The sequence below is a fragment of the Coffea eugenioides genome, chromosome 1 (genome assembly GCF_003713205.1).
Source record: "Coffea eugenioides isolate CCC68of chromosome 1, Ceug_1.0, whole genome shotgun sequence".
Classification (NCBI taxonomy): Eukaryota; Viridiplantae; Streptophyta; class Magnoliopsida; order Gentianales; family Rubiaceae; genus Coffea; species Coffea eugenioides.
This window is the reverse complement of record NC_040035.1, coordinates 51,632,282-51,656,122: the sequence shown is the minus strand read 5'-3', so window position 1 is coordinate 51,656,122 and position 23,841 is coordinate 51,632,282. Positions and strand designations below refer to the sequence as shown.

The 23,841-nt window shown below is 37.5% G+C and overlaps 7 protein-coding genes and 1 non-coding gene across 8 annotated transcripts; 5 read left to right on the top strand and 3 right to left on the bottom strand.

Moving 5' to 3' along the window:
- Positions 1-2,689: 2,689 nt before the first annotated feature.
- Positions 2,690-3,382, top strand: LOC113774575. The gene is made up of 2 exons (XM_027319132.1): positions 2,690-3,032; positions 3,180-3,382. The coding sequence occupies exons 1-2, from the start codon at positions 2,690-2,692 to the stop codon at positions 3,380-3,382; spliced, it is 546 nt and encodes a 181-aa protein (XP_027174933.1).
- Positions 3,383-5,641: 2,259 nt separating this feature from the next.
- Positions 5,642-6,977, top strand: LOC113749171. Its single transcript, XM_027292847.1, has 3 exons — positions 5,642-5,886; positions 6,044-6,361; positions 6,525-6,977. The coding sequence occupies exons 1-3, from the start codon at positions 5,832-5,834 to the stop codon at positions 6,881-6,883; spliced, it is 732 nt and encodes a 243-aa protein (XP_027148648.1). The 5' UTR covers positions 5,642-5,831; the 3' UTR covers positions 6,884-6,977.
- Positions 6,978-8,160: 1,183 nt separating this feature from the next.
- Positions 8,161-11,841, top strand: LOC113751141 (elongin-C). Its single transcript, XM_027295022.1, has 4 exons — positions 8,161-8,447; positions 8,705-8,810; positions 11,288-11,403; positions 11,532-11,841. The coding sequence occupies exons 1-3, from the start codon at positions 8,336-8,338 to the stop codon at positions 11,364-11,366; spliced, it is 297 nt and encodes a 98-aa protein (XP_027150823.1). The 5' UTR covers positions 8,161-8,335; the 3' UTR covers positions 11,367-11,403; positions 11,532-11,841.
- A 448-nt stretch (positions 11,842-12,289) lies between these two features.
- Positions 12,290-12,371, bottom strand: TRNAS-AGA. Its single transcript has one exon. It is a non-coding gene; the product is annotated as a tRNA-Ser (tRNA).
- Positions 12,372-15,047: 2,676 nt separating this feature from the next.
- On the top strand, positions 15,048-17,966 carry LOC113778689. The gene is made up of 6 exons (XM_027324171.1): positions 15,048-15,311; positions 15,969-16,059; positions 16,825-17,000; positions 17,084-17,168; positions 17,250-17,317; positions 17,668-17,966. Exons 1-5 carry the CDS (start codon positions 15,162-15,164, stop codon positions 17,264-17,266), a joined length of 519 nt encoding a protein of 172 aa, XP_027179972.1. The 5' UTR covers positions 15,048-15,161; the 3' UTR covers positions 17,267-17,317; positions 17,668-17,966.
- Positions 17,967-18,064: 98 nt separating this feature from the next.
- On the bottom strand, positions 18,065-20,877 carry LOC113778671. Its single transcript, XM_027324148.1, has one exon. The coding sequence runs from the start codon at positions 20,559-20,561 to the stop codon at positions 19,098-19,100; it is 1,464 nt and encodes a 487-aa protein (XP_027179949.1). The 5' UTR covers positions 20,562-20,877; the 3' UTR covers positions 18,065-19,097.
- A 909-nt stretch (positions 20,878-21,786) lies between these two features.
- On the top strand, positions 21,787-22,398 carry LOC113774567 (F-box/kelch-repeat protein At3g23880-like). The gene has a single exon (XM_027319118.1). The coding sequence runs from the start codon at positions 21,787-21,789 to the stop codon at positions 22,396-22,398; it is 612 nt and encodes a 203-aa protein (XP_027174919.1).
- Positions 22,399-22,862: 464 nt separating this feature from the next.
- On the bottom strand, positions 22,863-23,749 carry LOC113778679. Its single transcript, XM_027324160.1, has one exon. It carries the CDS (start codon positions 23,715-23,717, stop codon positions 23,154-23,156), a length of 564 nt encoding a protein of 187 aa, XP_027179961.1. The 5' UTR covers positions 23,718-23,749; the 3' UTR covers positions 22,863-23,153.
- Between the last annotated feature and the right edge of the window lie 92 nt (positions 23,750-23,841).

Genomic DNA, 23,841 nt, shown 5'->3' with positions numbered 1-23,841 from the left:
CAAGATGCATCGACTTCAATATTATCATTGGTTTGTTTGGATTGTGGATTATTTTTAAAAACTTATTTGCTTGTATTAACAATATATTTTTTAAACACTTTTTATTTTACGTACATCACATTAAAAAGAAAGCACAAATGATTTTGTAACTATGCTGAGTAGTCTTCATATTGCTTTTCTTAATTGAGGGGATTTTGACGAGTTTCAAGTGTAGCTACAAGTCATCCGATGCAGTTATTGACACTCTTGAATGTGGCTTAATTTTTCCCATCTCGTCCAGTGTAACAAATATGTTTACACCAACAGCTTTCAATACATGCCTCCTTTGCAAGAAGAGAATTGTGCCTCTAAATATATTATGAATTAATTTTTTATACATCGATCATGTAGTAATTTTTTTACATTAACAATTATGAATGTGTACTAAGTTTTGTTGGAAAAATTGATTAATCTATTTTCTTATTAGTCGTGGGCTCAAAGTTGGTCATGTAACTGCAGCTCAATGTAGACTATTCACGGCCACGACAGTCGACAGCTGTAGAGGACCGGGTCCTTTACAAAATAATTGTCTGGGGAACACTAAATTAGGCTTATAGTTAACCTATAACTACGGTCATTTTGAACCGCCGCTGAGCTAACGCTTAGCTCAGTGGCCACTAAGACTGTAGGTGGAGAATTCAAATTCTATCTGCAGCGCTAGTCTCTGACACACAAGTCTCCTTAGACTCCCCTTTTTTATAAATTAGAATAGAATATGTTATACAATTATTATTGTTGTCAACAAAAAATAAACTACGGCCATTTTGAAGTGGATCCGGACCTTATGCCTGCTCGTCCAGGTTCCAATCATGGTCAGGACTGGCTAAGATTGTTGGACGTGAACTTTAGCTCGTCCTCTGTATCTGAGACCTGATGAAGCCCACTTTAACCAAATCCAACGATGTATAGCGGCGACCGTCACCTAAAAGTGCAAAAAAGTCAGCTTTTGGGGGTCAATTATGCAAATAAAATCAGTCACCTCGAGGGCAAATGGGAAGGTAAATGCAAAATCGAGGGAGCATAAGGATTTTACCACAGTCTAGAAGGTAAAGAGCAATTAGCTGATTCTTGATCTTTTAGTTACGTAGTGTTAGGAACGTTCTTGTTTAGGTGATAATAATTCTCTGTTACAATCAAAAGTTAGCGTGGAGTATCATTTTTATCAAGCCTAATGCGCCATTTTGCTCGCAGTTATAAGTCCCACTGTATCAATGCGTAAAAATTGAATAGAAAAAAAAAAAGAAGAAGAAGAAAAATTAATCTTCATCCTCCTGGATAGCAACAAACAGAAGATGCGTCTTATTTATCCTAGGATGCGGATATGTTTTAAGGAATCTCGCATGCCATTTCTTAGAAATTTTCTCAACCAATAAATTTCTGGCATTATTGGACGAGTACGATGAACTCAAATGAATATAAATTTGCTCAGTTGGAGAAAGATAAATTAGAGTCAATATTAATTGGCTACTTTCACCGAGCGAGAAGTGGGCAAGCTACTATTGAATTTGAGAACCAAAAAAAAAAAAAAAAAGAAGATGAGAAACATTTAATGAGATAAATGCCTTAAGTAACCCGTTTGATAAAATTGAAGTTTGAAATCGGAATTTTGAAATTGAAATTAAGTGCTGAAAATATTAAGTTACTGAATTGATTAAGTTATACCAATTTGATAACTAACTAGATTATAGTATTGAATTAAAATACTATAAAAATATTATGTTTCTATTTAAAAAATGGCTTGTATTTTTGTGTTTGGAGAAATAAAATGTGTGTGTGAGAGAGAGAGAGAGAGAATAATGAAACGATTTAGAGATAGTGTTTAAGCGTGTGTATTATGTGTAAGAGAGTATGTGTGCATGCATGTGTGTCTATGTGTATTGAACATAAAGAAAATAAACAAATGTATGCCATGTATAAAAATAGTATAAGAGTGTGTTATGTGTGCGTGAGGTATAAGACGTGTAGTCAATTCAAAAAAATTCAATGAAAAATTTTACTTAAAATGTTGTATACAAATTAAGCAGTGTTTAATACATCAAATAGTAAGATATTTCTATTATTAAACATACTAAATTCAAAAAGATCTGAATCAATTAATTTTCGGACTTATCCTTTGACCGAAAAAAAAAAAAAAACAGTAGACTTATCCCAACACACATGATGCCTTGCGATATAACAATGGTAACAAACAATAAAAGGACGCAGAGAGAGACACCATTCTGGCAAATTCATTCACTAATTTCTCCGGCTGCCAAATGGTTATTAGTTATTACAATCTCATGTTTTACCATAATTTATTGTACTCCATATCATGCACCGATGCACGTATATATACTTTTTTGTAGTGAGATCAATTCTGCAATAATAAGAAACAAAAAATCCATCCAATTCTCTCCTTGGTCTATGTTATAAATGCAGACACCAACCATCTTGCCTCATGCAAACCACAGAGAACAGCGCAAAACCGCATAGATTTTGAGCTAAAATGGCTATGACCCTCTTCCTTGCTTTCTCTCTTCTCCTGCAAGGTGCTCTAGGTCCTCTCCACTAAATAAACTTCAAACCGACCTGCAAGTCAGTCTCGTTCTTCAATATATTAATTTCCAAATCTAATCTCAATATATATATTGATTTATTTTCTTTGATTATAATGGCCCATACGTGTAGGGGAAGTGGGGAACTCATATGTGAGGAACTGCCTGCGGGAATGTGCGCGTTATCAGTCGCGTCCTCTGGGAAGCGATGTTCACTGGAGGCCGGTGATGAACCAGGATTGCTCCAATGCAAGACCTCCGAAATTTCGGTGCATGGCATCCGGGAACATATTGAGACGGATGAATTTGTAGCCGCATGTGGGGCTGATAGGAATGTTACGGGAATCTCATCAGACTCCCTTCTTGATCCAATATTCACTGCCAAGCTTTGCTCTAAACACTGTGTCAACAACTGCCCCAACATTGTTGACCTCCACTCGAATTTGGCTTCGGCCGAAGGTTAGCACCATCTTAATTTCTTGATTAATAAGAAATTGTTAATGTTTCAGATTACGCCAGATTTACAAAGAATTGAATTGGCCCAAGTTGTTTTTGATCATCGTCATGATATATATATTTTGCAATTTCGAGCAAAATGATCCGCAGGAGTGCTTTTGTCGAAGCTGTGCAAGTCATTGGAAACCAGTCCACGCAGGGCAGTGTCTCAGCTTCAAAGTTCTGGTATAGCGCCTTCCACTCCTGCTGCTGTTGGTGAAGGCCCGATTTCTGCAGCTCCTGCCGCTCCAGCTCCATCTCCGACGGGAAGTGCTGATGCTATTACTCCTGCTGTTTCTCCGGCACCTCTGTAGTTTTTAATTGTTATACACAAATATTTGCTATAAATATGGTGGTGATATATATTGAGTCTAGTAAACCATGTTGCGTACTTGTGTAAAATTTCCTCTTTTGTTTATGGAAGAATGATTGCCTCTTATATGAATAAATCACGTACGTGCTAATTACATTAAGTACTAGATATGATCACCCATAATTAGCCTTATTTATTGCATGAAATGATCAGTATTTACTATTTACTATTTAGTAACCAGAGAAACGGGATAATTCATTAATTATTCTTTCATTCTCTTGCTGAGAAAAAAGAAAAGGAAAGAAAAAGTGGAAAAAGGAAAATATGCTCGATCAGCTTCATTTTGATTCTTGTCTTGGTCTTAGGATGGTTACGTGACTTGCGTCCTAAACGGTGATTGTCATCAGCTTTGGACTACACGACGACCTCTCTTAATACATCATGCAATCTCCAAAACTCTTTGATTGCACCAAAAGAGAGCATGAGTGTCTAATCCGGTACAAAATTGCTGCTGTTTTCCACTTGCGGTGCCTACATCCAACCGCAGGGAAACCAAGGCCTTTTATGATCCATGTCATTATCTGAATTAAAGGATACTCCACATGTCATATAAGATTTACTTTTATCATTATATCTAAGAATGGCAATGGGGGCGGGTGCAAAATATTTCCCCCCGCCTTAAAACGGGGCGGGGGTGGGAAAACATACACCCGCCCCATCCCCTGCCCCGTCCCCTAGCATACAATAAATATATATATATATATATATATATATATAATACAATTCTAAATTTCCTAAAGTTGCACCCTTACTTACAAGTACAACGCTAGTCAGTGTCAACGGCCGCCGTAACAACCGAAGAAATTTCTTGGACTATTGTTGATTTGTTTCTAACGCCCCCTCCCAAAGACTAAGCTATCCAATTCCAACCTATTTTGCTCCTAACCCTTTTTTTATTTCGATCGGTTCCCTTCCTCCGCACTGAATGTAATTTGACTTGTTATACTTTATTTCCATCTTGATAATTTTTTAATCTTATTTAACATTGTTTATAATTGTATTATTATAAATAAACATTTATGATAAATTGATTTCATCTCCCGTAGGGGAAACAGGGCGAGGCGGAGGGTGGGAGGCAAGGGGCAGGAACGGGGGAAGTTATTTGACAATGGGGCGGGGGTGGGGGAAGGATCCCCCGCCCCATTGCCACCCCTAATTATATCATGTATTCCAAGTTGTTTCTCGTCCAACTTCGAGGTCATTATCTGAATTAAAGGATACTCCACGGCAAAGTCGATCACCCCTTTTATTCCCCTAGCATGGGTACGAACTTAGAGGATGGGGAGGGGCCACCGCCCCCAAGTTCTACAAATTGGTGATTTTATATCTTAATATTTGAAAATTATCATCAAGATTCCGTTTGGATTAGCTGTTTTTGTGGGTGTTTTTCAGAAATTTTACTATAAAATTTTTTTGAAATATTTGATATATTGTATGGATGGGATGTTTTTTGAATTATTGTGTATTATTGTAACATTGTATTTGAAAAATTTATTTTTGAAAAAAATGGCTAATCCAAACGGAATTAAATATTTTGTCCCACGAAAATTTTACTCCAAAAATTTCAAATTAACTATGAAGTATATATGTGTATGAAATCCACACCCGCAAAGTAATATTTTGGTACCTGTTGTTCCTATTGCCGCTTTTTCGCTTTTCTTAATCATGTTTAGCACCGCACTGCAATTAGTTAAAAAAAAAAAAAAGACAAGAAAATGTTTGTTGAGACAAAATGCATAAAACAATCGGCGTCTGTCTGGTGGTATGATAATGGTAACAAACAGTGTAAATGAAAATCAAGAGGAAAGGTAGGAGCATAAAGAAGCTTAATCAAGCAAAATAGCTTTACAGTTAATTTGAACATATTTCTTTATTTTAATGAGTTTGAGATTATTTTCAAGCTTTGACGTGGTTTTTTTTCATGATCAAAATTAAACAATATCTTATAGAATCGAACTTGATTAGTTCGAAATTTTTATGCATAAACTTAAGTTTCTATGTGAACCAATTCAAGCTTAAGTTATAATGAATATTAATTACTTTTTACACATTCGACTTGAACAGTTGAGAAATCAAATTTGGAGTCCTGAACTGGTCCAGTACCGAGTTATTATCGGTTTGGCTTTTCACCCTTGAGCATGGATACTTGAAATAGGACACCACCTCTAGGCTCTAGCAGATCAAGTCCTCGGCTCCCAAATATTCATCACTATTATCACATCTTACCGTAGTTTTTTGCACGGTGCATATATATCTTTTCGTAGTCTGATTGCTGCAATAAGATGGGACTCTCTTAATCTCTCCTCTCTCTCTCTCTCTGATATACAAACCCTCTTGCCTCATGCGAAACCATTGAGAACAGCGCCAAACCCTTTAGATTTTGAGCTAAAATGGTTATGATCATCTTCCTTGCTCTCTCTCTTCTCCTACAAGGAGCTCTCGCCGGTACTCCCCACTAATTAAACTTAAGACCAACCTGCAAAGCAATCTTGTTCTCAATTTCGATCATTGTCTATGTTCTGATTCATCTTACTTCTATTTATGGATTGCTGACTATTTTTTTTCCTTTTAATGGGCTATATATATATATATATATATGTAGGTGAACTAATATGTGACGAGTTGCCTGTGGGAATGTGCGCGTTTTCAATCTCATCCTCCGGGAAGCGATGCTCGTTGGAGACTAGCGATGAACCAGGGGTATTCCAGTGCAAGACTTCTGAAATTTTGGTGCATAAAATCAGGGAACATATTGAGACGGATGAGTGCATAACCGCATGTGGGGCTGATAGGAATGTTACTGGAATCTCATCAGACTTCCTTTTCGACCCAATATTCACAGCCAAGCTATGCTCTAATCGGTGCCTCAATAACTGCCCCAACATGGTTGATCTCTATTCTAATTTGGCTTTGGCCGAAGGTTGGTTTCTATCTGTTACCTTTTAGATTTTTTTTTTTTTACAAGTAAACTGATCTGATGATCATGCAAAATGCATCAGAATATTAAGATAGAAGAATTGAACTGCCCCAGAGCTATTTGTTTGTGATAATTCTTTTGTTGTGCTAAAATGATCCGCTTGCAGGAAAGCTTTTGTCAAAGCGGTGCAAGGCACAGGAAACCCACGGTACACCACGCCGGGCCATGTCTGAGTTTCAAAGTTCTGGGATAGCTTTTGCTCCAGTTTCTGCTCCTTCAGCCAGTCCTGTCCCTGCTTTTGCTCCAGTTTCTGCTCCTTCGGCCAGTCCTGTCCCTGCCTTTGCTCCAGTTTCTGCTCCTTCGGCCAGTCCTGTCCCTGTTTTGGCTCCAGTTTCTGCGCCTGCTGCCAGTCCGGTCACTGCTGGTGCTGCTGCTGTTACTACCCCTCCAGCTCTATCTCCAATGGGAATTACTGCTGCTGTTATTTCCGCGCTGCTTCTTCTCCATCAATTCTGTAGTTTTTAATACTAGTTATAATAAAATTATTGGCAATAACTATTGTGATGGACTTCTACTAAGCTTAGCTAATAAACCATGTCACTTATGCGGCCTTTCCTCCTCCGTTCGAATAAGACTGAATACCTTTTTACAAATCACTTACTAATTGTATTTAAGCAAACAAGCCACGTACTATTATGCTAAGTGCAGAGAGTCTTTTTATTGTATGGAGTAATTAAATAGGGGAGGACCAAAAAAATCATTCCTTTATTGTCTTGATGAAAAATAGATCTAGAAAAGAGAAAACATGACCTTCATTTTCATTCTTGTCTTGGTTCCATTTTTCACATAATCATTACGGTGATCATCAGCCATTTCTGTTGGAGACGACTTTTCTTACTAGCTGACCATATAAACTCCAAAAACTCTTTAATTGCACCACCAACAGATTATGCATGAATGAAGTCGATCGTTTGTTTCCTCTTCTTTTCTTTCGGTAGAGAATTGTTGTTTTCCACTTGCGGTACCGACTTTGTAGGCCATATATGATATATAGTCTCAAATTTTGGAATTAAGCAGACGAAAAGAAGGAAAGAAAACGATAATTGCACGTCTTTTTTTGTTTTCAAGCTTTGCATATATTATTATCTGTCTCAAACAAAACAGATAAATATTGAGGAGCATACAAGCTGTTCTTATTTGAGTCGGCTAATGAATTTTTATTTTCAGTTTTTTTTCCCGAGTTTGTTTGAATATAAAGACGCAGAATTTAAAACTGTGTTTTTGAAAAATTTTACTGTAGTAGAGCTTTTAGAGTATATTTTGAGATATTTTTAGAAAATATTTTGAAATATTTAAGAATAGTAGAGTTTTTAAAATATATTTTGAGATAATTTTAAATATTTAAAAAAAATTAGACTACTTTTTAGAGTAGTTTTTAAAATTTTTTATAATATTTAAAAAACTAATTTTTGAAAAACAAAAGGATCCAAACACACCCATAGCTTTTAGAAGCTTTGAATTGAAAAATCATCGAACAAATTAATGTCTTGAAAATGAGCCCCCAAAAATGCTCCTTATTATTTTTTTTAACATGCACAATCAAGAAATCAAAACGAAAATTAGATGCAATTGGTGATAACTATTTCACCACGAAATTAACTACATATTTAGATTAAACAGAAAAAGAAAAAAAGGAAACAAATAAAAAGGTGGTAGTGTTCAATTTCTCTGCTCTGTGTTAATGGGTAAAAAGACCGAAAAGTCCTCGGCATGACGGGATCCACCTCTAACAGTAACTCGCACAACACCCTGTCAGAACTTAGACGTTACGAGAAAGGAACTCACAGTCACTGCTAAGTGCCAGCCGAAGGCAGTCGAACAGAATCCATATTCCGATCGGTATCCCCTTCAGACTCAGTTCCTTCAAGAATTTTCAAGCTGGATTCAGAGGCGGCGGAGCCAAGCCAATCAAATAAAATGAAGAAAGAAGATATGGTGAAGCTGATCAGCGCCGACGGCTTCGAATTCGTCATCGATGAGAAAGCTGCCATGGTCTCTCAGACCATCCGCAACATGCTCACTTCTCCAGGTCACCCCTCCCCGACCTCTAAATTATCTAGATAGATTTCTTGATACCTATTATTGAAATAGGAAAATCAACTGGTGAATCATTTTATCTGGATCGTTATTTTAGTTTGTCTCTTTTATTAATCTGTGTTGTGTGATTACTTCTTCGGATTCGTAATTGGATTTTGTTGCTAGGGAATTTAACTTGTGGAATTCGGAAATTGAGACTACGGTGTGAAAATAACCGGTTTCTTCTTTACTGCTTTTGATTTACTTTAGGGAGTTTTACGGAGACGCAGCAAAGGCAAGTGACGTTTCCGGATATAAGCACCACTATTCTGGAGAAAATTTGTCAGTATTTTTACTGGTCTCTTCAATATGCCAGGTTGTTTATTTCCCTTTCTTTAATTTTGTATTTTTAATTGACTTTCTACTTTCTATGGAGTATTGATATTGTCACGGTGATTATTTCATTATTTGGTAGTAATAGTGTTTGATGGGGATTCCAATTTTTATTAAATGTCTGACTGATGATTGAGCAGCATTTGCACTTCGGTTTTCCCTTTATTTTGGATAGATGTCTCTTGTTGTTTGTGCTGCTTGTGATGTAAGATATGTAATTTCTGGTAATGGAGAGTTGTCCAATTGTGTAGTGTGTGAGGTGCCTCTTCAGTTGCTGAACTCATTGGCTCCAAACCTCACACTTACAATCTCACACTTTTACCCCGTTACCTGATTCCAACATCTTTTTCCGTTGAAAGTATTCTTACCCTGTCGAAAGTATTCTGCACAAAAGCAGTGAGAAAAGTTGAGAAATGAACGCTCTGAAGATAAGCTACTTATTTCACTTTGTTGACTGGTCTCAGTATCAGTCTGCAGTTAAATTCAACTCCGTGTCAGGATTGGGAATCAAGTATCTAAGAAGCGTGATAAATGCTGCAATTGAAGGTTTATATAATGCAAAAGATGATTGTCCGGTAAAATTCTTAGTGGCTAATTCTTGCTGTGGACCTGAATTTCTAATGGTTGCTTACCTTACCATAAGGAGAGACCAGTTTTTGAACAGCTGTGATCTTGTCAGCCAACTTCTGGCTTTTCCTCACAGGCACGGGGTAATTGTGTGAGATATAGAAGCTTAATCCCACACTCCAACCTGTCAGCAACTTAGAAAGGAACAACTCAATGATCCTATAGCTTTCAGCATTACAATGATGTCTCCCTCAACGATACAAAAAGGAATTACAACACCTATACAGCATAATTTAGTTGGCCACTTTAGTTAAACCCATTTATCAACAGGTCAAAAGGACCAGCTGTTCCAGTTTCAAAGCAAGAACGAAATGAACGAATAGAATCATACACTGATGGTTTTATCAGGGTATTATAACAAGGTAGCAAAACTTTTTTGCTTCGAGGATCTTGGGAACTCTACGAGCAACGGAGAAACAGGCCAATTATTAACACAATATATAATTCATGTCAAACTTTTCTGTGATGAGCGGGAGTGCAAATTTCTAGCTTTTGAGAACCCCTAGCTTTCCTTACTTGCCGGGGCAGATTGCTATCATTTATATTAAATGTCAAGTACAATGAATCAAGGAAAGCAGATATTTAGACATTTTTGCTGAACATTCAGCAACTTTACTGTGTTTCCTTGCTTCTGAGTTTACCACACAAGTGCAGCATCATGGGTCACCTTAGCAGTTAAACTAGGAAAGGAAAGTTAACTCTTTAAGTCATGGCTTATAAGTACCAACTTGAGAACTCCCTATGTTTTAATATAGTCTAGCAAGTTCGTGTGGTAAGCCTTGAATTGCAAAGTTATGGTTTGGAGGGTAAATTTTACTTATTTCTGTGTGAAACTTGTACTCGATGCATTTTTGTTGTGCAATTGGATCAGTTTAACGAGCAACAAATACTTGTCTTGACTTTTGATTTTGGAATGGATGTGTTTGAAATGTCGTTTAAACTGTTTAATATGAAATGATTCTGATGCATCTGAAAGTTGAAATTTTCTCACAGATAAATTGCAACTTTGTTTTCTTATTGTTTGTTTAGAAAAAGTGATGTTTTGCTCTTCTTTTGTTTCCCTTTACCTTGAATGCTTTGCTATTATCATTATGTCTTGTATGTCCTGGACTCCTGGTACGAGTATTGGGACAGTTATGCATTGAAATGATCTACTCACACAACATTATAACAGAGATTTCTTGGCTTACTAAAATGTTGTTGGATTTTAGCTATAACCTTGTCATTCTTCTATGGTTCTCACCCAACTTCTCAGTAACCATGTGGATATAAGATGGTCTAGAGAAAGTTGGTCACCATTTTCTTTCCCAAGTACCTGTAGTTCCTATTGCCACTATTTGTTTTGTTTAGCAGTCTTGCATCTCGCACATATAGCCTGTTTGGTTGCTCCACTCAAGTCAACCATCAAATCCCTCTTTGAAATCATTATTGCTTATTTGAGAAAGCTCAACAGAGTTTATTCTTTTCTTCTTATCATACTTGTTGGGTTATTAAGCAGAGTAGGTTTGTGCTGTAGAGAGTTGGATAGCGTGAATAAAAATGCTTGCAGAATCTTGGTGTCTGGTCTAGACTGCACTGATTGCCACTAGTTGCACTATCAATGTTGGGTATGTCCATGCTAAGGGGACTTGTTATCCCAAAGAACTTATTCTTGTCTCTAACGACTGTTGTTTCTGGAATTTTTATACATCTGAATATTGAAAGCGTTTGCAGATTGAAAATAAGTAACATACCGTGAAACATTTTGTATGTATTAGTCCACTTTACCTGTTCCACCAATTTGCAGTGAAATTTTTATGCATACTTACGCGGGATCCTGAATACATTTTTTAGTGGTAAGGAGACTGAGTTCCACATCGAACCTGAGCTGACTTTGGAACTGATGATGGCTGCCAATTATTTGCACACCTGAGAATCTTGATGCTGCGAAGCGACCTTTTCTAAGCTCTGTAAGGCTTCTGCATGACAATCACTGAGGCTATTGTTGCTTGTGTTATTGTCGCCCATTCAATAAATTTGCCTTCAATGGATAATGGACTGGCCTCTAAGCTATATTTTGTTGAATTGTTCTTCTTAGGGATGGCCAGAGGATGATGTCGTTGCCCAAGTTCTTTAGTGTTGTATTGACATTCAAATTGCTGTGAAGTTAGTTTGAGTTAGGAGCTGACTATATAATTGTAATGCAAACTCTTGGAGGGTCTATATTCTGTCTATAGAACTGTTGGAAGCTGCATTGGTCTTCTTGTCAGTAAGCAAACTTGATATGCGATCCTTGTAGCATGGTGTTTACTTAATAATATACCTCCTGCATGTGCTTAGGTGGTTTATATTTCTGATATAACCACCTAATTGCTGGGAACTACCAGTGAATATGGTTGATTGCTTGACGCAAAAGCAAAACTGTTAACTAATCTAACCGAACTTCTTGTTGAGTACAGATTCAATGCAAAAGGCATTTCTGTCCAAAAGAAGGGGGAACTCTAAAGATTACCTAGCGGGATAGACTGAAATTGCTCCCAGAGGGACTTCGTCTACTGCTAGAGGTTGAAAAGTTTCTTGCGTGCGTCTTTCGTTGTATTGTTTCATGACATGTACTTTCCGCTACTCTTTGGGACGAACGAGATCGCAGTAAAACCATCATACTATGGAACCTAAAAAATAAATGGTCTTCCTTTATTCTAAGATGTATATTTGCCTTCAAAAAGATATACTGGAAATTGGCGTCCTAATCTCACTGAGTGAGAGAACTAAAGGTCAGATAGTTTTTTATCTTTTAATCTTAAAGCTGAGCGTTTTTATCATTGTGGGTAAGTTGCTAACTCAGTTTGCTGCAAGCGTGAGCGGGAGGAGTCGAACCTGCGCGGGCAGAGCCCACATGATTTCTAGCCATGCCCGATAACCACTCCGGCACGCCCACAACACTTTGTAACCGGTGAGTTTGATTTAGAAGATCACAAATGTATTACCATTCCACAACTGGTATCTCTAAAAGCTCTTTTAAGAATTACTAGTGTGTAGTAGTAACTCAATGGTATCAAGTTTAAATTGCTGAGTCTCCCACCCCTATAATTGTTTTCCTAGACACTAGAATTTCCCAGTGCAAGCGATGGTAATGCTCTCTTGCATCGCAAATGGACGAATTCTGTGCTGCTTAAGAGCTTTCATTTCATGACCCAGGAAATCATTCATGTGAGAGGGCAAATGCATATCTCACCTCACCATGGTGTCGAGAAACTACTAGCATTCACTTGTTAATTGGGTGGAGAGGAAAATATACATCTCTAAAGAATTTTTCGAACTATCATATCCAAATAATAGTAAGTGGAAAAGGAATCATATCCAAATAATAGTACATTTTTGGATTGTCTATCTGTTACCAACGCAGAATTGCAATATTGTTCTCAATCCAGTAACTCGTGTCACAAGGGATCTCGCTATTGGATATTGAAAAGAAAAAAATGGGGTCAACACTTTAGGATGTGGAAGGGCATTCTGTTGACTTTCGAGTTTTGAGTAGACCAGCAACCTTATCTATTTATCTTCTTGCCGGACCAAACCAAAATGGTCTGCTCTTCTTCTTTTGACCCTATCTGCTTCCAAGCTAACATGGAAAGGCCAGATTATGGCATCTCAATGAGTTAAGCAAGTCAATAGACTTAAAATGACTTTGGAAGGTCAAGAGAAGCTCTTGTCCAAAATATCCATGCAATGGCCATATGACCCCTGATTGAAGGATGAGTTAGTAACTTTTGGTTATTCCATTCCCAAGTTGCACTTGATTATTTTTAAACTTCCAAACAAACAATAAATGGTTAGAATTGAGACCTTCTTATTTCTAAAAAAATTTTCCTCTTATTGCTTCGTAAATACGTTTTTCAATCACTTTTCCTTCAAATCAAATGGTGACTTATACGCATCAAAAACATAACTAAGAAAACCATTTCAGAATAATAATGTAATTTTGGTTTAAGAATTAGGTAAGTAACAATAAGGTAACTATCTCATCTTTATTATAAGATGGTGATTCATCCTCCATTAAGTTAAATAAATAAATGAAGGATCCTCTATTGATAATGCGCATTTCAAGTGTGAATTGATATATTATGGGTTTGTTTGGATTGTAAATTATTTGAGATATTTTTACTGTTGCACTTTTTGTGATGTGATGTATGTGAGATAAAAAGGTAATTGAAAAGATCAAAAACTGTATTGGAAATTGTAATGGTGATGTAAGCAAATATATTTGAAGAAATAACCCACTATCCAAACAAATGTTTCTCCACTAGTAGCAGTGGCGGTCGTGTACAATATACTTCTATGAATAACTTTTGATTTTGCTTTTTTTAATTATTTTTTAAAAATAAATTTTTAATTGTTTTGAAAAGTCCACAAGAATCGTTTGAAAAAAATAAAAATTGGTCCCACCTGTCCAAGTGGCACCATACGACTTATCCATCAAAAAATCGTAACAAAAGCTGATCCCAAAAGATTTCCCATCAAAAATTCGTGGCAAAAGCTGATCCCGCAGAATTCCCGGTATAGTACAGCTGTAAAGAGTATATGCAATTCAAAGATTGATGAGAGAGAAAAGGTTGGTGATCCAAACTCAAATTCTCTGACAAAAGAATAATATTTTATATCAAATTTTTTAAAAATAATATTTCGCTTATATTATAAATATATTTTTTAATCATATATTTTTAATTATCTTTTTATTTCACATACATCGTATCACAAAAAATATTACAATAATTATTCTAAATAATACTCTGTCCAAATCCAAAGAAAAACAGTTACTACTATTAAATAATAAAACAAAAATTGCAGTAACAGTTACGATGAATACAAATGTACTTGTTTATATTCGTAGTCCGTTCTCAATTGATTAAGACCTTAAAAAAGAAAATAAGAAAAAAGGGATGAAGAGTATTTTTTTCTATCTGCGTGTCTATTTGCAAATGCAATTGAATATTGGTTGTATAAAATAAAAAGGATTTTTTTCGAAAGGTATTTATTGGGCGTTCATGATCACAATTAATTTTCATTCAACTTACCATGCATATTTACACTAATAATTACTATTCACCCTTACATTTATATGTATAATCTAATTAATTTTATATTTTTTAAAATCTAACACCTTAAATGCATATTTTAACGAGTACCTGTCTAATAGACCCAAATAAAAATATAATATTAGTACACATTTGCCATCTAGTTTTTCTTTAGAGGAAACTGGAAAATTAGAAGAAAACAAAAAGAAAGGCCAAAAAAGGGGTGGGGGAATGGCGTACAGAAGAGGGAAGATAAGAAAGGAATTGCATTCCAAAAATCCACGTATGTGGCACAACATGACATGACTGACATGACATGTGTGGTGACTGGTGAGTCTAAGTTGGTCCTCTATGGCCTATGCTTTATGTGAGAGTGCTATAGTTGGAATGTTGGATTAGATGAAGAATAGGGACAAATTTAGGATTGGTTGTATTTGTGAAGTCGGTTTCGAGTTTACCTGCAATCAGGTGATCATCACGTGGCCAGTTTTTTCCGTCTTTGGAACTATTAATATTGGCTTTCTTTTCTCTTTTACTCCTTTAAAATCTTATCCTTTGCGCCGTGCAGCGGGAATTCAGGTGTTTTCTTTTGTTGTACTGTGTGTTGTACTTGACTTCTTGAGTTGGTGAAAGATTTTCAGACGTTAAGAAATATGGAAAATAACAGTAGTACTACGGGAAAGCAAGTGGGTTCTGCTTCTCCATCTTCATCATCAATATCATCATTCAATCATGATCTTTTTGGCTCCAAGGAGCCAGCACCAACTGGGATTTTCTCTTCAATTTTCCCACCGCCATCTTCGGTAAATTCTAGCTTTGTGCAGTTTTTTTTTTTCCTTTGGTTGGGTTTTGTTGCTTTTGTTGAATTAATGTCCTTTTTCGTAATGTAATCATTAATCTTGCTGTGTTCCATCAGTCTATTGCTTTGATGTTTTGGAGATTTATTGAGACCGTGAAGCACTTCTTTTCGTATTGGTTTCAAGCTACAATTGATTTATTTATTTATTTGCTGCATGCTACTTTGATTTAGTCAAGCTAAATTTGTCAAATTAGAGGGTTTGAAGCCAATGGCTTTAAAGAATTGGGACATGTCATTCAACTCTTTGATTGCATAATTTTGATGAATAGGACTATGGCTAGTTATTTTGACGACGATAATGCTGGAAAGCTTGAATTTTTCCCCTTTTTTTGGTGGGGGCTGATTTTTGACAAATTAGTGCCGCGTATAGACAACCCATGTCCATGAATGATGCTTTCTCGACTATTTGGTCTGACATTGGATACTCTGTTTATGAGTATCGCGTCAAAGAATACCTGCTTAGTTGGTCATACACTGTTGATGATAAAGACTGCATCTTTTGCGGGATTTAACATATACTAGATATTTCATCGTCTTTAAAAAAATTTAGTGATATTTTATTGTGCATGTGTTGTAATTCTTATAGAGTTTTTGGTTTCAGGTCATGGGAAGGAGTGGCTCAACTTCTGAACTCATAGAATGTATCCAGAGGCATTCTGCTAGAAGCAAGGTCTGGGATAAAGGAACTCCAGGTTGGTTTTTGCTAATATTCTGTTATAACTTTTCTTCCTTTTCCTAGTTCCTGGCTTTTGATTGTGCAACAAGGAACCTTTTGCTTGACTTGTTCTTCTTCTGTGCCCAAAACAAGATACGCAAATCCTTGCTGTTCCTAACACGACTTCTAACATCACAATTTGTGTTAGAGGTTTATTAAACACTATAAATGACCTTGCGTCCTTTGCATTCATTCAGGTTAATGGAAGTTTTTTACTTACTTTAAACCTAATCTATTTAGCAGCATCTTGAATTTGGATGAGAATATGATTTCATTTTGAGCTGCTCCAAAATTATGATAGTGATGCTTAAAACTACTTGGAGGACTAGGTTCAAACTTCTTTCTTCTGCTCCCAACTTTCTTTTTAAAGGAGACATTGTTGTTTGCAAATTCAGAATTTTGATATCTCTTGTAATTTATGTTTCAGTTGCCCGACAAGGATATTTTCTTTATTGTGCAGAGAGATGTTAGATTTTTTGCATACTTTTGTTTTGGATAAAACATTCCTTGCATTTAAGTGCTACTGTGGAGATGTGAGTCAAAACTCATATCTAATTACTGAAATCATCTTGTGGGATTAATCATTAGACTCCATCAATTTCAAGTGTAGGTTTCCTCTGCCCCCAGAACTGCTGTGTGTGAATGAGAAATCTCGATGTTTGGACATCTAATTTTCTTAATTGAGGACAAAAACCTGATCTTTATGAGGCTGTTCATGCCTCAAATCCCTATGTTTATGCAGAGAATCTGGCTAAGAACAATGAGGATGAAAGCCATTGCATATCCAACAAGAAAAGGAGCTCAATATTTCAAGAAAGAGCAGAACCATGCCCTTTAAGTTCATCTTTGTACTATGGCGGTCAAGAAGATATGTATGTGCAGTCTTCAAATGCTCAGTCACTGGGCTCATACCATGGCGTAAGTTTTTTCACTGCAACCATCATCATGTTTATGATTACATGGCTTGGATGTAATTGAACTAGCTTTTGATGAACTTATAGATGGATCAGTTTAAGAAACACTGGGAAGAGGATGACCAAAACGGGAACGACTCTCATTCTGCTTCTAGAGGGAATTGGTGGCAAGGTACGATTATGCATGTTGCATGAGTTTCTCTGGTTAGAGGTTCAGACAGGTCTAAGTACCATTCGAACAATGTTTATGCAGGGTCACTTTATTATTAGGACTGCCTTTCAAGCCCCCAGGCTTATGAATTCTCCAGTTATTTATTAGAGGTAAGCACCACCCCATTGATCGTAGTTTGATTTTTGAAAAATATCAAATAATTTTTTTTCTCCAACGCCACTTTCGTTGCCAATATATAATACAATATTTGAGCTTTTAAAATTCATTGAAATTGAAGGTTATGCTCCTCAAGAGTTGGAGACCTTTGGTCTGCTCAGTCATCTAAGTGATTTTTGAACTTCTTGATATAAGTGTAAATGTAGGCTACTACAGTAAATTGAAGTCTATCATTATGTCATTTATACATGATTTCTCATGTCATTGTATATATTTACTGTATTTCTGTTGTTTCTACTATAAGAGGCATTTCTCTGATTTGATTAACTTATTGTACTTGCAGGGATTTCAGAGGCCTTGGCTGTGTAGTTTATATAGACTGTCTTGTGGTAGGTAAAGGCCACTTTTTAGGCAGGATATTGTGGACAGAACTTGGATATTTTTTCATGAGTTCTGCCTATCATTTGGTACAAAAACTTTCCCTAATATAATTTCGTGCTTGAAAGTTTTAGGAGTTTGTAATGGAGAAGATTTTTCAAACTTTGTAATCTGTTATTGTCTCCCTAGTCTAAACTAGTAATTACCAGACTTAACTGTTGATTTTTGAGTGAATAATGCATAATGATAGACCTTTTTGTGGTTTCTTTACCATTTCTACCAATGATGAAGCTTGTGGTATGTGATGGGCCTTTACGTGATTTTCCTTTTCTTACTCTCTTTGTAATTCTGTTGAGAAATATAAGCAGGTTAAGAGTTGTTTTCTTTGAAGATAATGGAAATAGTTTGAGGTTTTCGGCTGTGGATCTCATTGGTGGGATACAAAAACCAGTATATTTTCCAGCATAATTGACTATTTGAGTTATGGATACTCATAATTTCTTTTTTCTTTTTTCTTTTTTCTCTCTGAGCATATTGAAAGGAAGAATATTTTCAAACTTATGTCTGAATTTTCAGCATCTAGCACCTATGATGAGTTTAATTGCTAGATGGGGATAAATTAGAAAATTAGGCTTTTGAGTTGTTTTAAAGTGTTCATCAGCTGTTCCTCTGTTTATTTGCATAAGCACTTCGGATGTTATGGATTTACTAATGACCTTCTTAACGGATGCAGTAAGTCGAATTTTACGTGCTGCTGTAGCAGCAATTTAAATGTTTATTTATCAACGAAAAAAGCTCAGGAAGACCCATTCTCATTTGAAGAGTAAAATTATACCATGGCAGCAAAATAACAGTAAGCTTCACAAGTTTAGGTTGTACAAGCAGTTCTTTCAGCTTCCCATCATATTGGTCTGTAAGCATGACATGCAGCCTGATCATACCTTGCGATTGCCATTAACATGATTCCTGTTTCCTCTCCTTGTTTATGTTCTCTCTTGGAAAAGACACAAAACATGTACAGATATCACCCAGCATACTCTGCTTGAAAAAGCATAGTAAATTATGCTGTGGTAATGGTAGGATACTTGGTTATAAAAGAACTCTCTAATTTGAATTGGTAACAGTCTAGAAGTTTTCTTGCTGCAACAAGTACCGTAACATACATTGCTCGTATCTTGTGTATAGCAGGTTTCTGGTTCGAAAAACTAAAATAGCCTTGGTTGAGATTCTCTTTTATAGATTGTAAGTTTTGTTTTATAGACAGGAAGCTTAGTTTGCAGGGTAGAGATACATGGGAATTGCAACAAATGCTACTTGCTGGAGGTCCTGCAAATCTGCCATTTATTTGGTAATTTGAGGCAGAATTTATATCTAAAACCAAGTGGAACCTCTAGTCTAACCAACTTGCTGTTGGTATTTACAGTAATCCCTTCTGTACTCTCTATCATGCGCAATACAGAGAAATAGTCTTTCATAAGCCGCTGCCATCTTTGTGGCAGTATATAATTTCAAACCCCCTTCTCTTGCCAACTGACCTTTCTTTTCCAGAATTACTCTTCCATCTTCCCAAACCTCATACAGAGCTTTCTTTAGTGAAGGCACGTTTGGTGAAAATGTGTACCCTATCTCTTTGCTGACAATCACAGATTCAGTAATGCTAGCTAGTTTTGTGGCCATGAGAGGCTTACCAGTCAGGACAGCCTCCAACAAGGTGTGATCTAACCCTTGAGCTCGAAGAGTTGGGTTTACCAGTATATCTATTGCATTGTAGAACCCTGCCAACTCGGCTTGTTCCAGTGGCCCCAAAACCAGTAAATTGGATCCTAGCTCTTTATATCTTTCACCCCATGGTCCATCTCCAGCGACAAGAACCATGACATTATCCCGAATTGTAGAATTTTCCTTCAAAATTTGCTTCAAAGCTTGAAACATCAATGGGTGTCCCTTGTCCTTCACTAACCTTCCTGCCATCCCTAGGACCAATGCTTTGGATTGTGGAATGCCAAACTTGGACTTGAAGACTTTGGCCTTTAGTGCATCTGGCTTGAATACTCCCTCATAAACACCGTTAAGAATAATGTGAACACGATCCTCTGGTATCATGTAGATCCGTTTGAGGACATCTCCGACATGATCACTAGTGGCAACATGGTGAGCATAACGAGGGAAAAACCTCACCTCTTCCACAACCTTCTTCGCCCTTTGGGTCAGTAGATTTGACTGGGGCTTATCGGGAGATCGCAGAAGCTCCTGAATGATGTCAGAATGAATGGATTCATATGCAATACCATGCCAACTAACAGCTAAATTAGTCAGATCCCTTGCTCTTGTGTGCATAAGCCCAACACTTTCGGTGTGGATCACATCAAAGGCTCTTCCTGTCGAGTTTTCAGTTTGAAATTGCTTCCACACACCAGCTTGGTCCAGATAACCAGCAGCTGTCGGTTTCGAGAGGTGAAATTTTAAGTTGCTCATTGGATATTCCATGAAGGAGTTCGACGATGCAGTAGTGAAGATATGGAGCTCATGCCCCCTTTCCACGAGAGTAAGATGGAGAGTCGTGGCATGGCGTTCGAGCCCTCCGGCATGATGTTTATCAGGCCATTTCTTGACAAAGAGGGCTACTTTCAGAAGTCTTGCGGGTGGTTTTGATGGGAAGTTAAGATTGTTCCATGCTGATGGATATGTAAGCAAGTTAATCGTTCGGTTTTGTTCCTGCACTGCCGTTTGGATTTCTGAATAGCAGCATTTAGAGCAGTGAGACCAGTACAAGAATGAAATAGATGAGAAAGTAGACAGGAAAACGAGAACGCAGCAGCAGTACCGGAAATTGAACAAATTTCTCTGATCATTTGCCATGACACTTCCAACAATCAGAATCTGTTCCTCTCACAGAAGAAAAGGGAAAGGGTACTGTCACTTGCAAGAAAGATGCATGTAAAATTTGGTCTCTGTTTTGGATCCGATGAAGCTTGGTTTGCACATTATTTTCAACTTGGTTAATTTGGTATCAAATTTATAAACGTCTTGGATCCAGCTTCGTTGACTTGAAGGATTACTATAATCTGTTCCACCTGCTACTTTGCTGACTATTTCCCAACCAAACAGTGGTTCCAAGCCTTGAGAAAGCAAGTTGCGCTCTTAGATAACACACTATAAAATGTTTACAAAGTGAAGTCAGCTCCTCACCTGCAGCAAAAAAAATCTAAGGGTTGTGCTATAACACTCTTTTGGTCTAGTTGGGTCTGGATACCCACTAGCCCCCTACCACAGCCTCCTTAGGCTCCCTCTCCCCCCTAGATTATACAAATGTATTGTTGCTGACAAAAAAAAAAAGGGTAAATTACATTTTAGCCCCCTGTGATTTTCACAAAAATCACATAACCCCCCATGATTCAAAAAGCTATACATAAATTCCCTGTGATTTGGGTTGAACTGTCAAATAAACGGAAAGAAGCCATCGTGACAAAGAAGCCATCGTGACGGTTCGTGGGCAAAATGTCCAAATTACTCTAATATAAATACAAAAAGAAAGCAGATGAAGTCAGACTCTCCCTTGCTCTGGCCTTTGTCGTGAGAAAGAGAAGATTATCGGCTTTTACCTTCGGACTTTGGAGAAGGTTCGGTGACTGGTGGGTAGTGATAAGGGTGGTGGGATCTTGGCTTGCGGAATTTGGCTGCTTTGGGGATTTCTTCTTACAGCTCCTTTCCTTATTTTTGTATTATTTCGCTTTTATTTTTTATTCCCTCCTTTTGAGTCTTGTGAAGGGGTTTGTTATTTATGGGTAGCGTGAAGAATTGTGTTGTAAAAAGAATCTGTCAGCCACTGGGGAGATATGGTAGGACACAGCCAGAGGACTTAGCAGCTTCTTCTTCTTCTTCTGTGTCTTCACACCATAACATTCTACTGTATCCTTCACACCGCCGACAACCCAAGCTCGTGCCACCCCTGAAATGAGAGTGAATTTCGGAACCAGAAATGGGAGGACCAGTCAATCAAAACAAGAGATGCCCTTTGACCCATGATGTGGACGCAGGGTCTTCCCCATCTGCAATTCAGTACATAACTAGAGTACGATAATCGATGTCCCCAAAGAAACTCCATCAATCTCAAATGCCGGTGGCCAAGGCTGCCTTAGCCCCAAATATTCCCAAAGAACTCACAGTCGACATACTCTTACGTCTTCCGCCGAAATCTATCGGTAAATTCAGGTGCGTCTCGAAGTCATGGCGATCTCTACTCTCCAACCCACTATTCATCACAGCCTACCTCACTCTTCATCTCCATTACCCCCAAAAACTCATCTTCTTTTCTTCTTCCCCTGTCCCTCTCTCTTCACGCAGCATCTACACCCGAACTTTCACTACCGCTGACAACCCTGGTTCCGAAGCTGTTTTGCAAAAGCTCACCCTTGCAGAGAACATTTTAGAGAATACATCTTCGAAGTACGCCTCAATTGTTGGTTCTTGCAACGGGTTGGTGTTGGTGTTAGGATTCAGAATGGAGATAGGCTTCCGGGATACAATGTATTTGATAAACCCCACGACCATGGAGTTCGTGAAATTGCCCGCTAGCCCTTTGGTTCGGGAGGCTGTTCGAATTGGGGGTGCATTGGGTTATGATAGTTCTAATGATGATTACAAGATCGTTACTGTCTCGTGTGATGAACCCACGAGTAATGAAACTTCTAGTTAGCATTCTTTTTGTATACAGTTAGCATCCTGTCCACATCAGGGTCAAAGGGTAATATGGGAATGGTTCTTATTGATACCAGTAGTACAAGCGCGTTTTGCCCACGAACCGTCACGAAGTGTTCATTCCGTCTATTTGACAGTTTAACCCAAATCACAGGGAGTTTATGTATAGCTTTTTGAATCATGGAGGGGTTATGTGGTTTTTGTGAAAACCACAGGAGGCTAAAATGTAATTTGCCCAAAAAAAAAAGAAGTCAGCTCCTGCCCATGCTTAGCTTTGAATGAATCCACCGCATGCCCACATACAACGTACCTAAGTCATTAATTTATGTAGTTGTTAAAAAGGATACTACCCAATTAGGGATTATAATTTATGAAGAATCTCTCTAATAATGTTATAGTAGTACATTACTACCATCCTCATTTTCCCTAGTATAATAGTATTTCGTTTCATGAAGAACGAGAAGAATTAAAGCGCTCATTGCCTTTATATCTCTTTTCTTGACCTTTTTCTTCCCTCTATCCAGATTATAAGATACAGTAACAATCAAAAGTTCAAAACAGTGTGAAATCCTAAACAACCGAGAGTCACTATACTGTGCTGCACAGATATTTGATGATAGTACTATGATTATTCATTGATTTAACTAACTCCTCTAGACTATTTCACAACACAGACTCTTAAGTCAGTGATTGTTGCTTAGCCAGGCGAAGGAAATTGACTGAATATAAAGATGATCTTGCTGCCGCATAATTCTACCGAGTAAAGGCATGCAACACCACGTATATGTAAATAACAAGCGCAAATGGCACCAATATCACCAGCGGAAAAACAGCCCCCGCAGTATACCAGCTCCGGCAGGCCAATGTTCCGAGCTTAATTTGAACAAAATCCACGAGTGCCAATGTCAAGAAAACACAACCAGCGACAGAACCTAATGCCGAAGCCAAAATCCCAGATTGCAGAACCTTCAAATTGACACGAGCAACGGAATGCATTTCAGCGCCATAATATCCGTCCTTGGAACTTCTGATGGCCTGTTTGAGGGCTAAGGCAATAAGGCTAGAAAAAAGGAAGGAGCTGAAAGAGTAGACATGAAATTTTACGAAGTCTTCCACCATGCCAGAGCTTGCGGTACAAACTGGGGACGCAACAAGGGTGTTATTGGGGTCCCCGAGGTTCCAAGCAAGGCCTAGGAAGACTCCTACGGTGAACAATGAATTTACGTTCACTATGCCATCTAAGGCAAGAACGTGTATGCTGGTAATGGAGGTGCTAGCAGTTTTCTCCCGGTCAATGCTAGGAGTATGGCTACTCATTGAATGGCTGATAACAGAGTTTGAGAACTAGCAGTTTCTTTGATCAACACCTCGAGAACATTTCTGTTGTTTAATTCATCTATATATTTGCGGGGTGCTTTTTCTTGCTTCTTCATTTGTATTT